General features: G+C 38.2%; 1 protein-coding gene across 1 annotated transcript in view; it reads right to left on the bottom strand.

Annotated features, from left to right (window-relative positions):
• Positions 1-17223, bottom strand: part of lipeb (lipase, hormone-sensitive b) — a gene marked incomplete in the record, with an annotated part of 35232 nt that overhangs the window by 12936 nt on the left and 5073 nt on the right. Inside the window, 9 exon segments of the mRNA XM_014017273.1 lie at positions 662-889; positions 2062-2206; positions 5806-5958; positions 6287-6472; positions 6721-6866; positions 8020-8116; positions 8336-8620; positions 9455-9696; positions 15048-15088. Of these exon segments, the coding sequence (XP_013872727.1) occupies positions 662-889; positions 2062-2206; positions 5806-5958; positions 6287-6472; positions 6721-6866; positions 8020-8116; positions 8336-8620; positions 9455-9696; positions 15048-15088 (1523 nt within the window).

Below are 17223 nucleotides of genomic sequence, written 5' to 3'. Positions count from 1 at the left end.
TAAATAAATAAATAAATAATCAAAAAGCTTTTTTCCCAACATTCCACAAGTGTCATTGACAATAAAATATTGTGCATCTCAAATGATTTGCTGTTTTTTTAAAAGGCTAAGAGGTTACATGTTGTCTTTCAGCTAAATAAACCTTTCTGCAAACCATTTGTTCTGATAAAGAATTACCACCACAGTGGTGTAAATGATCGCAGCTGTTTTTGTCTTTCATAAAAACGAGATAATTCTGTTTACTCTAAACACCATGAAAGGAGATAATGAATTGAGGAAACAAATAGATATGAGAGCAGATGATTAGTTTTATGATGAATGCTACTCTCGTAAAACAGAAACAACAAGTACCTCTTTTAGGTAAAGAAAATGAGCCCAGAAATAAACAATTTTATTTGGTTTTAAAAACACTTTAGCAATTAGGGAAATGATTGCTCCTTTGTGAAAAGACTTTATCACATTTTAATAACCAAATATATTTGCCATCACTGATACTTTTCATCCCGAACATTATGTTTCGATAATAAATGGCCTGCACAGTTGAAAGAAAGAAAAAAAAACAAAACAATCTAAATAAATTAAGACTCAACTCTCAACTTTAGACCACAAGAAAAACTTGTAACAAGATATCGTCAACAAATCCACACAAACGCAGTCTTACCTGCGTAGGCACTGAGACACCTGGAAAGCACGCTGAGTGGCAGCAGGGGATCCATAAGCGTGAGCAGACGGGAGGGCGATGCGTAGGCCGTCAGTAAGGTAGCTGGATAGGCTGCCACAATGCCATCTGGCATCCGCACACCAAAGGCAGCAGCCCGCATTGATGTCGTCACGCACAAGTTTCCTCCCGCGCTGTCACCAGCCAAACACACTTTCTCTCCAGTCCACCCTGAGAAGATGAAAATTAAAGAAGGGAGGATAAAGAAACAAACAAAATGAAGGCTCGTTCTTTCCTCCAAACTAAAAAGATGCAAAAAACAAACTGATTATGTACTGTGTAATGAATAACTAAAGATTTCTTTTAGTTTTCATTTAAACTTTTGCAACACTAATATACCACTGTAATTATAATTTTCATAAAGAGGTGCAACCCATATTGATCAAATGTTTCCAATTTTTATCTGAATGGTGAGCTTTTTAGTTGAACTGATGATATAAACAAGTGAAAGAAGCAAGCAAGTGATATAAATTAGTTTTTGCAATAGATACAATTATCAGATATACTGTAGCTGAGGATTTAGAGAAGCACTTCACTTTGTTGTTTATTTATTCATACAATTGTACAGGTTAACCATAAATTACCCTCTGTAATCTTATCCTAACACTACGATTACTCATGCTTTATTAACAAGGTGATATTAAAMATCTGTTGGTGATTTTTCAGAGTTAGAAACTAAAAAGCTCCAGAGCATCACAATTAATGTGAATATTWGCTTTTATGTGCATTTCATTCTTTTCTTTTTAGCCCTATCTAACAAACCAACATTCGTGTTTTGTTTTCACTATGACGAGCATCATCGACTGGGAAACTTCATACAGAACAAAGAGTTTTTATCAAATTATCTTTGGTAAATCAAATCAGGGAGGAATCTAGTTGTAGAGGCATCTTGAGAAACACTGACAGCAGAAGAGCTCAACTGTAAACATCGACGCAACAGCATTTTTGGGATGGTTATTTGGAATAAATTTAAGCAAATAAAAAAAGCAGTTATTGTTTCCGTTTGGATGAAGGTGAATATATAAAAAAAATCTGAAACATTTTCTAATTTTCTGAATTATCTGCTTTTATCATTTTTTCAAGGACATTTACAGCAAACTGCGTAGCATTCAACTGAGTTAATAATATTTGATCAATTCAGGTTAAAAAGATTTAATTACAATTTATTTAGCATAGGCTAATTAACGATAACTGCAACATCATCCAATTTAATATGCTTCATGTTAATTTAGCGAGATGTGAGCGGATTTGGAAACAATTACAAATGTGCTATTAAAACTCTAGAGAATTATATGAAAACAGTAGAAGAATACTGTAATGTGAAATGTTTGTGATGAACATACCTAGTAGGTGGTGGTTTCTCAGAGCCCAGCAGTAGGCGTAGAAACACTCTTCTAGCGCTCTAGGGAAGGGGGCTTCAGGGGCCAAAGAGTAATCCACTGATAGGATAGGAACACCAAGGTCCTGGGACCAACTCTTCAGATAGGGCTGCATAAAAACACAGAAAGATGCTCTCATAAAATGTAAAAATATATTAGTTTTTTTTTTTTTTGTTTGTTTGATTTTTTTCTTTTGGCTGCTTCACTTCTGCAGGGGTCGAACTTGCTGTGTTGACAGAGTTGGTAATTGTTTTATACCGGATGCTCTTCCTGAAACAACCCAGGCTGAAACTTGCAGCCTTAGGATCACTAGACCGTAGCTCTGACTACCGAGCTTTAATAATATATTACAGTATACGCTTTAAATTACAGAAAAAAACAAACAAAAACTTCAACAGCCACGATGGGAGACAGATAGATGCGAGGTGAATATCCAGGCACAAGGTTAAAATGAACATTATGTTCCCCTCTGGTTTCATCCGTCTGGTTTTTTTGACTTACTGACAAGAAGAAAAGAATGAGAGCTGCCCTTTTTGTCACCTTAATTTCCTCTCTTTTTGTTACAGTAATAAAAGTGGCCTCGTGTCCTACTCTGCAGTCAAATCGACAGCGCAAAATCGACAACACAGTGTTGTGGTTTTACAAAAGTCTATAAAAATACTGCCAGACTACAAAGTATTTTTTTGTTTCTTTTTATGCTTGTTATACAAACATTAGGTGTCTACTATTCATATGCAGTGGCCTTGAAATATAAAGGAAAAAAACATTGAAAGTTTTAGTGTTATTCTAAAAACTATTGCCCTTTTCTTCCTCTGTTCTTGTTTCCAGTGTTTTGTTTTGTTTTTAACCTGCTGGGTCAGAGCTTGTGGTCAAAGTGACAATGTCAGAGACAGTAAGGTGCATGTTTGTTTGTAAGTCACATTAACGAAAAGCAAGTCAGCAAAAGGAAAAAATAAAAAATAAAAATAAAACTAGAAGCACTCGGAGAGTGCAAACCTCTGCCAAGACCAATTCCCCCATCCTGTAAGAGTTAATGCGCAAAAGCAGAGATGGAAACACATTTGCTGAATAAGTTGTGACGTAGCGAACATTTAAGCAGTCAGTATGCACAGGATTTCTTCTTTGTGGAGTCCAATGTGAAAAAAAGAAAAAAGTCAGATTCGTCACCAGACGTTATTCATCGTCAAACTGGTGTCGGATTAAGCTCCTAAGTTTTCATCAGTCACATTTCACCATGTAAAACGTCTGTTTTATCCCCTTGTATGAGTTTGTAATGGTTTGACTGTCTTTATAAAATGCTTCCTGGCTCCCCCCCGTCTCCAAACTTTGAGGCCCGGCAGCTCTCTGTTTACAAGCCTAGTAGCGAGAAACTGGTTTGATTGGTTGTTTCGGAAATGTGGTGTGTTTGAGGAAATGGGAAAAATAGGTTTCATGGTGCAGTCACGTACTTCATGGTCACTCTAAATGCACACCAAATGCGTAAAAATGTGCACATTATTGCGAGAATTATTCATCATTAAATCTGGTTTTAACATTACTTTTATAAAGTTTGAAGTCTGTGCTGTCAAATCCAGCTCACTGTTTTTTTACAGAGGCCCTGTGAAAGCATCACAGCTTTGCCGATCTCAGAGTGTTAAAAGATAAAAAATTCCTGTATCCGCATCGTGACCTGGAACATCACCAAAATTTAATGGTGTGTTCCTTGGCCCAGTACCCACATGTGGTAAAAAATGTCATGACAATCCGTCCACAAGTTTTTGAGTAATGTTGTCCACARACAGATCGACAGACAGACAGACATACGTGACCGAAAACATTACCTCGCCCTTGGTGGAGGTAAAAATAGGAACTAACTGCAATATCTTTAATCCCTGTACAGTAAAACCTTGGATCRAGGCTACAGAAAAGTGTGCAAACACAGCTTTGGTTAGACAGTGTGAAGCAGTAAAGGTATTCCCGAGGTGTGGATGAGCGYGTAATGCTGAGTGAGAACAACACCTCTTGCTGGCAGTCTACAAAAGAGTATCAACACGGACCGAGTCAAAGRGCAGCACTGTCAGTCAAGTCAGTTAATCATGAGCCTGTTAGAAAAGGGGAGCTAAGCACTTRCAAGAAATGGCCCAGTGGGCAGAGAGGAGATGTGTGTTTTAGCTGAGGTGGGATCGAGGCCGTTTAATTTTACATGACTCTGGATATGCACTTCTTAGGATCCCAAAGAGGGAATTAATGAGAGCTTCCACTCACTTTTAGACGGGCAAAGCTGTTAATCTGCAATCCTTTAATTCTACTATCCAACACTCGAGACTCTGCCCCAGCTGCTAAATTCATAGATGTTATTACATCCATTTTTGATCACAGCTTCACTGTGCAATGAGAACTATAGGCTCCAGCAGCTCAGGTCAAACTCGATTTTGCTAAGGAGCGGAAGAGACCGTATCATGGGACGGATACAAGGAATAACATTGATTTTTAACAGAGGAACTTGGGACTTTTCTGTTCTCTGTTAAATGTCCTTTCATTAGGAATTCACACAGCAGAAGGCTGCAGAAAAAAAATACGAGGCAGCAAGTGAGCAGTGCCAATATGTGGAAAATAAACACTAAACAAAAAAAAAAGCTGTGGAGCGCTGGCAAGACTGTGAGGTAACCTAAGAAAGAAAAAAAAGGCAAGAAAAAGAGAAGAGAGTCTGACAAGTCTTCCATTTAGTGCCTGAGGTGGTGTTTCTCCGTGAGGTTGTGCAATTCTCTTAATTCAACCTGACAGCCTCCCTCACCCTATGATTGCTCCCTCTCATCCTCATGTTACTATGCAGCTGCAGATCAAGGACGGCCATGTCCTCTGCAATTTCACAGAGCCACGTCTTGAAAGAGCTGCAAGTAGCTGAAGCTTGCAAACAACTGCGAATGGCTACATCGGCAGAGAACAAACAAGGAGCAGGGATAAAATACTGYTAAAAGATAGAATCTCTCTTATTAAAAATAACTAAGTAAGTATGCTCATCATCTTCAAAGTTCATAAATTGTAACATTCATTTTTTCTTAAGTCATGAAGAAATTAAATCGAATTCCTAGATCYGTTTTCAGCACAAAAAGTAGAGCATCTAAGATGAAATCAATGACAGGWTGCAGAAATATAGCTGATAGACAAGGGGCAGCTTGGCATGGATGGTAGTCGTTGTGTCTCTATTAACGTTTCAAGGGATAATTACAAAAATAATTAACTTAACAGCTTATTACATGCCACACTACAGAGGAGAAAAGACAGATGGGTAACCTAYGTGCCCCTCTGCTGTCAGATTGTGTCTGTCTCTTTAATTATTGGGGACTCAATTACAATTAGTTTGAGTAAACATTATTGAAGGAATACAAAGGTGAATTAAGCTGGATGACTGATTTAATAAAACAGATTTTAGTCCAGCAGAGCCAGGTATGGAATTATAAGATACTCTTATACAAAGCTGCCACATAAAATATTACATACTAATTTTCAGCATTTTACCTCTCTGCGTCATTATAATTATTATAACTACTTCTAGTATATTATCACTTTGTAACGCACAATAAAGTATTTGATAATATAACTATATTACTTGTTTAGTATTTTCTAATGGTTGAATATAGTTCTGAATAACTTCTTTGCTTTTTTAAATGTAGCTGAAGAAAATATTTGGGAAACTGAGCTATAATCTATAGAGAAATATCTTTTCACCTCATGCGACTTGGAAGTCTGAGCCACAAAGCCTCCGCCATGGAAGTGGATGAGGAGGCATGGAGAAGAAGGAAGGCATTTGGTCTTCAGTCCCAGCGATAGAGAAATGGCACCCCCCTCAGAGCGGCACAGAGACAGCAGCGTTTCACTGTCCTGGAGAGGATGACAGAAGAATCAGAGAATTAAAAAKTAACTCAGGAAGAGAAAATAAAGAAAAGGAAACATATCTAAGAAAAATCATTTTCATGGTTATTGATCATGTTGGGCTCACATAAGAAAGTATTAATGTACGTATGAGTTGTAAACTAAAAGGCAAATATATTATTATAAGAACATTATTAAAAATGATGACTGACAAGGTGGCTTAGCAATAACCTAAGGAAATGAAAAACTAAAAATAGTTCGAAGTACAAATAGCAACTAAACACAAACATCTCACATAAAAAGCTGGTACTCAAGTTTAGCATAAATATTTTTTTACCTGCCCTTCACGCAGATCATAAGAGATAAGTCTCATCTGAACGGGAGCAGGGCCGATGTGCGCTGAGGGCGGAGCTATAGTCACAGAGGCTCCGTGATTGGCTGCCTGTGGAAGGTCGAAGGACACAGCAGGAACTGAAARAGCTCGGTTCACCTTAACCTGAGTAGATGTCATGCTGGCAAGACTCTGCAAGAAAAGAGAGAAAATATGATTATTAAAAGAAAAAAAAAAAGAGAGAGAGAAAGCAAGCTTAAGAAKGAATTAGGTCAATGGAGAGAAAGAGAAACTGAATGAATAACTCATGAACCTCAGTAGATACACTGAAACTCACTCCATTTCTTGTAGCCTAAAAGGTCCAGTCTAATTTTAATTACCCATGCCCACAAATGAATCACAAATGTCAGAGCAATTCTTTGCTTTCCGCTTTTACTCACCGACAGAACTTCAGTCTCRGTGATGTTCCAGAAGTTCTTCCAGAAATGGACGTCCAGGTTTTGSGTGATGCGTTCAAACTCTGCCCCTCTCAACTCTGGGTCGATGGCATACTTCCCTGAGGTGAAGAAAGAGCTGGCTGCCACACCTGGGAGAGGGAGCAGGGTAGATTTTAATGAGGGTGTATAATGTGGAGCTCACAGCAGGCTCTGGGGAATGAAAACATAATAATGAAAGAAAGCAAAGTATAGATTGAAGATAAGAGAAACATGTGATGAATATCAGGCGGCTGAAATCTGAAGAAAATTTAACAGCAACAGCATGCTAACAAATGAAGATACTTCACAAAGTCAACGGACATGCGTAGTTAAAGGAACGAAGGATAAGGAAGGGGAACTAAAAGGAAAAACTCAGAGAAAAATAAGAACAGCAAAACAATGAAAGAAAACATGGCTGTAAACTTATCACAGCAAACAAAAAAGGATTAGACTGAAAAGTCTGTAACCCTGACAGGGGGTCAGCTGGTTGTTGTTTTTATCTTTATTGTTACAAGAATGATCTTCAACATTAAGTAATACTGTCAAGGAAGACCAGAGTAGCTAGAGTGTATAACAAATGTTTTCTGCTTTTATTGTGCTCACTATTCTAGAATGTCGGCAGTAAATAAAATGAGAAATTAGACATTTTGATTACCTGAATCTATCAAGACTTAAACGTGCAAATTAAACTACAGATACATCTAATGCAACTTACAGTCTGAAATCATTTAGTATACCTGGAAGTGTGGTCTGACCAAATTTCTGTACTTGAAATGCCTTTATTTTCACTACAGAGGACTGAAATGAAGAAGTTCTGATACACTCACCATAAGGTGCAATGCCTCCTGCATCCACTGTGGCGCAGCACAGAGCATAAGACAGCATCAGAGTGGGAGAACTTTGTTTTTTTTTTGTTGTTTTTTTTTTTTCACCAAAACGTAAAATATTTACATCAGTGTGTGCAGCACAACTCTGTAAACCGTGTACATGATAGCGCATCTTTTTCTTTCTCCAGTCCTACACTTAACTGTGTGTGCGTGTTCAAAACACTCTGAAATATGCAAGAAACACAGCAGCCAGCCCTTGAGATTGCAAAGGATGAAAGAGCATCTACGATCCAAAACACACAACATCAAAAAGGTACATAGTCAGGGGCCAAGGAGGAATGGGGAGGGGACGTGTGGATGAAGGAGTACGGTCCGTGAATGAGAATGATGTGACTGGATGATGAGAGGGTGCAGCTGGAAATGAGGTGATGCTGACCTATTCCTATTCCTGACTGATGGCGCTTGTAGTTTTCTCCAAAGGCCACAAGGCCGATAGCGATCGTCTGGAGAGATGGTCGAATAGCTGGAGTGAACTGGAGGGAGCAAAAACAAATTCTAGAACTTTGACAGAAACAAGAAATATACTCAAAATAAAAGTTCAATGATGCAATTGTTCAAATCGAATGAGTCTTGTTCTGAATAGTTCTACATTTTTTGCGACTTCCACTGGGTTCCTTCTTTAACGTAAAGGGAAGGAAATCTTACCCTTCCCATTCCTCATTCTTATTCTACTGYGGTGAACCTCAACTCACCTGAAAGCCAAGGCAGCGGCCATAGAAGCACGCTTTATGCATCGACGCATATTCACGGACAAAACTCTCACTGAGTCCACTTTCATCCTGGACAAACAGGTTGCCTTGGCTGTTGTCATGCAGCATGCGCTGAGCCAGGTACAGCAGGGCACGCAGCTGGCACAGAGCATTGCAGTAGGCTTCCATCTCCCCCGCATTGTGTGCAACTCGGAAAAAGATGCTGCGCCGGTTAGCCGTGATGTAGCGCCCCTTGTGGATGATATGGAGAAGGCAACAACGTACGACCTAGAAAACAAAAACAAACAAAMAAAAAAAAGAAATATCTGTATAACTTAAAAACGCACATTTCAAATAACRTTTTTAACCAAATGAGAAAGCTTTATTAAAACATTATCACAAACAAGTGAGATTAATTCTGTTATCAGGAAATAAAAATATACAACTTGCATAAAATGCCATTTCCTGGAACGGTGAAAAAAAAAGATGCATCCATTCAAAGTTACAACACAGCAACTCATAATTCTGTGCCCTCATTAAAGAAACATGTCCTCTGGGTGTGCTTAAGTTGTAATTTCGATTAGCGTAATAAGCTTGCAAGAATATTATGATGCGTGACAGCGAGCCAAAATGAGAGCATTAAAAGAAAAAAAACTTGCTGCTTCACCAGGGTGTTACGGAGCGGTGGTAATAGTACTGCAGCGTTGAAAAAAGATTATAAATGCATAAATCAAGGAGCTTAAAAATAAAGGTTTTTATTTGCTGGCAGACACATTCAGCTGTGGTGATCTGCACCAACTGAAGGTCATGATGTTTCATCGATAACTGTCCGAGAGAAAGAACAGCTGATACAGTAGCGGTGAGGAAGACTGCATTGGGAGGATTTATCTTGCCAAATTCGCAACATAAAATCAATCTTTGCAACAAATGTACTGCCCTTGAAACAAAGCAATACCAAGTCAAAGAGTGTCGGAGAGTAGTTTCTCACCAGGAGATGGAGGATTGTTAAGCATGCAATGCAGACTTTGAGGCTTTTCGCTCTCAGAGCTGCACCAAGGTTGAAGTGAGAAGCACAAAGTAAGGATTTGACTCGAGCAGACAAAAGGACTTTTCGGGGCTTACCTTGACCAGTGAGCGATAGCCATTAGCAGGTATGTGTGGGTCAAAATCAAAATGATGGTAAACAGCAGCAAAGCCTGAAATAACYGGCTCCAGACTGCGAGCGTGCTCCTGGATCAGTTTCGTGGTGTCGACCAGCCGTCGGGCTGCATCACTCTGTGACCCCTTGGCTCCACCCGAGAAGAAAGCAGCATTTTCTTCACACACGCTGTACAGGGCTGCAAAGACTCCCTGTGTGTCCATCACTAAAAGAAGTAAAACCAAAATATGAAAGGTAGATAATGAGGGGGGGGACTGATTATTACAGTATTTGATAATATAAAACTGCATTTTGTACGACAAGTTATGATACAAAAAAAAAACCTTACAATTCAGCTAAATATGCAAGCTATCTTTCTTAGATCATCACATTAACAACTTCATGAAAATCACAAAAGCCTCATTGATTTCTGTCAGTATAAAATCTTGCCCATTAGCTTGATCTYGCAAGCATAAAGGACAAACATCCAGGAAACACTGTGCCCCATGGGAGATCACTGGATATATCCAACAAAATGTTCTTATGCCTGTTAACTAAGCCCCTCTAGTCTGGTGAACAGGAGCTCACGGGCTGAAGTATGTTAAGCAAGCCTTGAAATTAAAAGATGTAAACCCTAGCTAAGCAGGCAAAATCCCCCCTCCAAGATCCAGGCCGGYATGCTTGAAACAGGAGGAGAAAGCAGAGGCCCGATGCTAGCATGACGCTGCTGGGAACAAACAGATTATTGAGAAACTGAGGAAAAACATCAAAACACTGTCATATAATAGTCCCAGAGGGAGGTATGCAGCTGGAAACACCCAGCTGGGTATGTTTATCAGCATGCTCACATCGCTGCTCAAATGTAGGATAAAGATCCAGCACTGTGGCCCTGTTGGATCGTGCCTTTCTSTTGAGTCACCTGATAGCTCAGTGTCCAGAACGGCTCTGACAACCAAATGATACTTGGTGTAAAGCGTGACTGGCATGCTGAGAGACAAAAGTAAGAGAAGATGAAACAACAGACACAAAAACTAAAATAAAGAGAGCTAAAGAACCCTTGTCTCCCTGATAAAGTTAGAATTTATGAAAAAAGAAACATACACAGGATAATTTCTCTGAAATGTCTGATGTTAAACACAGAGTTGTAACTYAGTACAAATACTTTGTTGCTGTGCTTAAGTAGAATTTTTGGGTACCTGTACTTTACTTATTTCTCAGCCTACTTTTTACTTTTACTCCTTACATTTTCACACAATTTTCTTTACTTTCTACTCCTTACATTTTTAAAAAAAGGCAAGAAGTAAAAACTTGTTACTTTCATCTCATTTTTGCTTGTTTTCATTTCAGCTTGTTATTGTAAAAAATAAATACTATCCATATAAATTGTGCCTCCTACTAGATATAGTGAATTGTGCTTGAATGAGAAGTATAAATATATAAAACTCTGATACCGTATTAGTTTGTACACAAACAAATCATGTCACACTCCAGTAGGACATAAACATTAAAATAAAAGGATTGTACTTAAGAAGTATTTGTATTTCATGAATTATATTATTGCATTTGGCTGCAGCCCTTGGATAGATTTTCATTTYGGGGAAAAGGTTTGAACAGCCTTGATATATGTATATAAACTGAAACAGCTGGACTAGTGCATCCTAAATTTAACATAAATTTATTATTTTAATACAATATAGTCATTTCTGGATTTGGTGAGGTCACCTCCTAATAAATGTCATTACAGAAAATCTAACTGCTTATTTTATACCAATACTTTTACTTTTAATACTTAAGTACAAAAATATCATACTTAAGACCTTTACTCAAGTAATATTCCTAAAGGAGACCAACTTTTACCAAAGTAATTTCTTGGTAAGATACTCATACTTTTGTACTCAAGTATCACTTTGTGATACTTTATTCAACACTGGTTAAACAAGAACCTTTAGTGACACACAAAATGGCACATTTCTCTGGACAGATATTAAAAGGGACATCCTGTGTTGCCTGTAAATGTTGAAAACTGAAACAATACTTTCCAGAAGAAACATTGTCCTGAGGGTCAAATAAATAACTGAACCATTTGAGCACAATTATTATCCATTGCCTTGCCATTCACGATGAGTAATAGAAGAGACCATTTCATTTTCCTGGGAGAAATCATTTCCCCTCCCTGACATCTCCCGAGACATTTATCAGCCTGACAAGTTCTCATAAGCACACATACCGCATGAAAAATGTTTAACTACTCCTTGCCCTTTCTACAGGCTAGCTCTTGCCTCTTACCCAAGACAGAAACATTTTCACATCCAACAATACAATAATCCAGTTTGACAGGACATATTTTATTGTGCTGGATATAAATGTGTAACGCTGAATGAAATAATCAAATCGCACCAAGTAAATTTCCTTAGACTGAAGTGATTCAAGTTTATAAAGCTGCAGCTAGCTTAAAGTCTTGATTTGTAGTGCACATTAGCAGAACAAGTCTCTCTAGATCTCAGTTTAATGAACATGGCTCTGTAAGTGGATTAGATACATTTAGACATTACTATGCAAGTTCACAAAACAAGCCTAAACAGACTTATAGGAGGTGTCTACAGGAGCCAGGAAAACAGGTCTGTCAAAAGGTAAAATGGATACATGAAGGTCTGTTTTCTTTTTAAGGAATTTTAAATCCATGATGAGTACAAGAATAAGAATACAGAACTAAATTATCATAGTGATACATTTCAGCAGTGATAGTGTTAACTTTACATCCATTTACAATAAAGTAAAAAAATCTTTAGCCTGGCCCTTGCCTTCCTACACAGCTCCGCTCAATTCTAGTTTCCCTTCWCTGCTCCGTCTGGGACTTCTCCCATAGACAAGGATTTCGATGGCAGATTTTTAGCCGGACCAATCAGAGAASAGAACGTCAATTTTCTGCGCMGTGTCTCTTGTAGTTTATTTTACCTGGGCCAATCAGCAAACAGAAGGTGGAGTTTTTGAATGACGTTGATGTTCTGAGCAGTGTCTGTTAGTTATTTTCATAGACATTCATTCATTTCTATGGTTTTATGGTTTTATTCATATTCATTTCTATGGTTATTTTAGCATACGGCAGTGGAGGAAGTAAATGAAGCCAGTCTGTGTTGATAAGGCTTCCAAATTAAAATAAATTTGTCTGACAAAGCAGCAGCTCTCATTTACAGTCCTCTCGTTCGTCTCAGTACTTTTCTCCTCTCAGTAGGGTTGTTTACAGCACACGCGATTTCCGGTTAGCTTCTTAGCTTAGCCTCCTTCACAGCGACAACACACRTGCTTCAGCAGAGGCCACGCCTCCTGCAAGAAACGATTCTCTATGCAGTAAGTCCAGACCCTTGTACTAAGCAAAGTGAAGACTGGGTCTGGTTTTAACCAGGCTAGAAAATCTTCTGATTTATAATTTCATGATTTTCCAGGAAGCTTCATGTTACAGGAATTTATAGTTATTCCACTTGGTAAAACTAAAACCCATTTCGAGGTTAGATTTTATAATTTTCTAGTTATGAGCAGCTATCACACACATTTTCACCTGTAGATACAGTTTTTAATAGCATCCTTACAACACACAAAATAATTTCCACCAGTTCTGTTATGTCTAGGGGTGAACTGCTTTCAGTTTTCTGGTCAATCACAATCTTTTAAAAAGTCTGATGATTCCAAATTTGGCCGATAACATTTTTTTATAACTGAAACTATCAGGTTCTGTCAGGTGTCATGATTAMATAATTATAAATAAATGTTAACCTAAATTCAACTGCAAATTCTGTCAGTTGTCCAAAATTTTCTCCACTGACCAAGTGGTTATGAGTTCATGTGGTATCTCAGGTCCATTTTGTTTATCGGACTGATGCTGACCAAATGCATAAATGCAAACATTTGAGCCAAMCATTTACTRCAGTTTATAAAGYTCTTTGTGATATGCCTATTGCACAGACAGTTATCGCGATGATGCTAAATTTGCAAAAGCCCTAGTCCGAAAGATAGCAGAAATATAACTGGAATGAACTGAGGCTGCTATCTACTCATCAAAACGTTATGCAAAYATTAGTTATATAAATTCTTCAGGAATAAATGGCAAAATCCTGTATCARCAATATACGTGCATGGGGCTTCAGGATCTTAGCCAGAAGATTACAYGTGGAATGTTAATGTTCAAAACCTGATACCAAACAAAGCTGTAACCAGTCGTTCCCAATCCTGGTCCTCAAGTATCCCTATCCAGCATGTTTTAMTTGTTTCCCTGCTATTCAACAGGTCTTTAGAAGATTATTAATCWCWYWYWYWYWMAMMMSRKGTGTSWMAWMWSRGRRAMAYMTMWAMAYRYRSRRRARRRGWSYYYKWGRRSMMSGGKKKWGARWMWCWSTKTKTKWTWTSWKWWTWWTWTWYAMARARAWRKSRMARAKWTWWWRKSKYYTMKAGRSRMWAYWMWAAAMMAYMAWAMWRMKKMRWMAWWATTWTTTKWWRAWRWYKYMTCAWSMWSMKMRRAGMWSYTSRRGKKKTKGKYMAMMWTTWAARSMRKKRAWTTTTWRRWKKTTYCCYKRWTTKRMMMMMCYKGKTTKRAWKRAWTGAGTGATTAACAATCTTCTGAAGACCTGCTGAATAGCAGGGAAACAAGTAAAACTTGCTGGATAGGGATAYTTGAGGACCAGGATTGGGAACCACTGCAAAACACYGCAAAAATGGTTAACACCAACAACATTTTCTCAGCAGTGCTGCCTTAGTGGTTACAGTGACTGGACCAAWCAATGAGTCACCCAAATGATACACTGTTGAAATGAAACGGGTTTGGGCGTGGWGCCAAAATATAAATTACAAAGCTTAATTAAAGCAGGGGTGTACAGCTCTCATCTGAGCCAGGCCTGATTTTGACAGAGTAAGCTGGGGATGAACTTTTCAAACTCAGATTAACATAAGCAGCTCGGAAACTTGTTTAATAACAATAAAAGTTGGCAGGTATTACACCCACATCGGAATATCGGTGCGCACATCACATTCAAATATTATGCAAATGAGCATGTTTAAGTGAACTGTGCTCATTTGCACAGCTCARCAGCTAAAAAAAATTAATCTTCAAACGTAACATCATTGAATGGTAAAGGTTTTACACGTTTAGACTTGAAATTAATCCTTCAAAGAAAAATAAAAAGGTGACTGACACTAGTGCCAAATACACTCTTATCTGCTATGAGAAAAACCATGACTCACCTACAGACTTTTTTTTAACCTCAGTGTGTTGAGCGAATGTTCACGTCGATCTATGTCAAAACCTGAACAACAGGTTTTAACAGTGCCCTTCTGTGTGTTACTAACACAGGTGCCCACTGCCGCAACTATTAGGTTGTACCTGGTCTCTGCTCATTAAATATGGATGAGAGTGGGCATTAATAAGTCATGTTCAACAGCAACATTACAGACAAGGACTCCTGTGGGGCCCAAGGACAGTGTGAATTGATTGCTGGCACAAACTAACAGTACCTGACACAGAGTAAAATTGATGGGTTTGAATTAACACAAATGGAACAGTTCAAAACATAAAAATAAAATGTTTACCAGCATCTGAGTTCAGTGTTCTGTCCATGTCAGTTTCCCCTCTTCCATGAGAGCAATGAAAGCATGTAGAGAAAGAAAGTTAAAATGAAAAGAAAGTTTTGCTTATTTCCGTTGCCTGTTGCTCCTTTGTCCTCACACTCACTGTCTTTTTTAGCTTTCCCTGTCCTACCAAAACCAAATCTACTGGGAAGCTATGTGATATCCTTCTCTATATTCTCTGTTAGTCCCTCCCATGCCTTATTTAAAAACACAGGGTGTATATAAACCACCCCAAACACTTCCTCCTTGTGACAGTTGACTATTTTACCATTGCAACACCCTTTGTCCTTTGACTCAGTTGGCAAAACCCAAACACTGTCAGAGACACAGCCAATAAAAGACAACAGCTTGTTTTTAAATTAGAATCACATTGTATTTATGAGGGTCAGCCTTAAGAACAAATTCAAGCAAACATCTWATGCCAATTAAATTATCAAATGGTCAGTGTGATTAAACTGACTTTAAAATTTAAGAAATGGAATTGTTACCATAAAACAACTATCCTAAATATTAAGTATTTTTGTTTCTCTGGCCAAATGTCTAAAGCTGAGTATAGTGAACTGACAACTTTGTAATTACTTAAAAAGGCTTCATTAGCATTTACCATATTTTAAAGTACTGTACTTGTATCTACAACTAGAACCATCCACCAATCTTTGTAGCAGATGGYACTGTCAGTGTGCGTGTTGATATGACCTTTATTTCTCAGACTTTGTTTTTAAGGTAAACGAGAAGCCTTTGACCAAGCATTTTTTTTCCTCTCATTTTAGCATTAAGTTGCAACTTTTGAGAAATACTGACACACACACAGTGCATGCTCAGTACATGAACCTTTAAAAAAAATGTTGGTAATAAAAGGTTCAACTTAAAAACATATGACCTCAGAGTGGATTTATTGGCTGATATAACAGATGACMATCCCATAAACCCAAAAGGGAATGAAGACATGACTTTTCATCCAAAGACAAGAGGTACACAAACAACATTACATTGCTTAAGAAAAATGTTGTTGTTCCCTGTTTTAAAAATATTATAAAAGTTATGTTTCGCAATTTGGCCCCTTTCTGACTTTCAAAACCTGTTAATTACAAAATAATAATAATAAAAAAACACTACTATGAAAACAACCCACCGGAACCTGCATTCAGCCCCTTACCTAGCAACCCCCAGGTAAGGCACCACCTCCTCAGTATAAAAAGCTGTCACGGTTGTTTTTGTGCAATACGCAGTGCATATTACAACAGGCCACCAATAGGGCAATGGGTAGAGTGTTGGACCAGAGAGTGGGAGACCAGGGTTTGAGACTGGCACAGACACAATTTAATTATTTATTTTCATTTGTTATGAACACGTTTTCGCATGTACCTCTATTGTTTAGCTTATTAAAGCCTTGTTAAAGCCTATTTGTTCGAGTTTCTGAGGTATTTTGACCGCTGCTGCTCCCTGCTCTGGTAACAGCATGCAGAGTGAGGGCAGAGCAGAGGAGGGGGAGAAAAAAAAGAAGCTGGGACCACGACTCTGCCTCTGGGTCTCTCATATGGTTGTAAAACTTATTAGCCATGCTAACGTAAATGCTGGCTTTGGAGGGCGGAGTTAATGTCAACAGATTTTTGGAGGGCGGAGTTAATGTCAACAGATTTTTGGAGGGCGGAGTTAATGTCAACAGATTTTTGGAGGGCGTTACTAACAGAACTCATTAACATAAACAGCTCTTCTGAACRGAAGTCAGAGCAGGCAGAACTAGAAAATGGGAAATTTTATTATCTGAGAAATATTTTGTGCATTATATTGAATGAACGTGGTCTGGATAGCCCACAGACATACCATAAAAATTTCTAGGACCCATAATTGGTCTCCTTTAAGCAGTTATGAGACAAAACATGGAACTGCTACTACACATTACTCAACAAGCTGTTGCTAGCCTACCAAAGAGTGAGTGATTTAGTTGATGCCACCAACCTTGCTTAGTTGGGCCTTGAGAGGTTTAGCAGCTAAAGCTTTTCCTCTGCCTACACCACCAAGCATGTGGTTCTGAACAGGAGTTCAGTGAAATTATCAACATTGGGCCTCATGCAACAACATGTTCATATTCTTATCTTAAATTTCTCTTACTTTTGTTCGTACAAAGGGTTCGTAC

The sequence above is a fragment of the Austrofundulus limnaeus genome, unplaced genomic scaffold, assembly GCF_001266775.1.
Source record: "Austrofundulus limnaeus strain Quisiro unplaced genomic scaffold, Austrofundulus_limnaeus-1.0 Scaffold165, whole genome shotgun sequence".
NCBI lineage: Eukaryota > Metazoa > Chordata > Actinopteri > Cyprinodontiformes > Rivulidae > Austrofundulus > Austrofundulus limnaeus.
The sequence above is the reverse complement of the archived record's forward strand: the minus strand, read 5'-3'. Positions and strand labels throughout refer to the sequence as shown.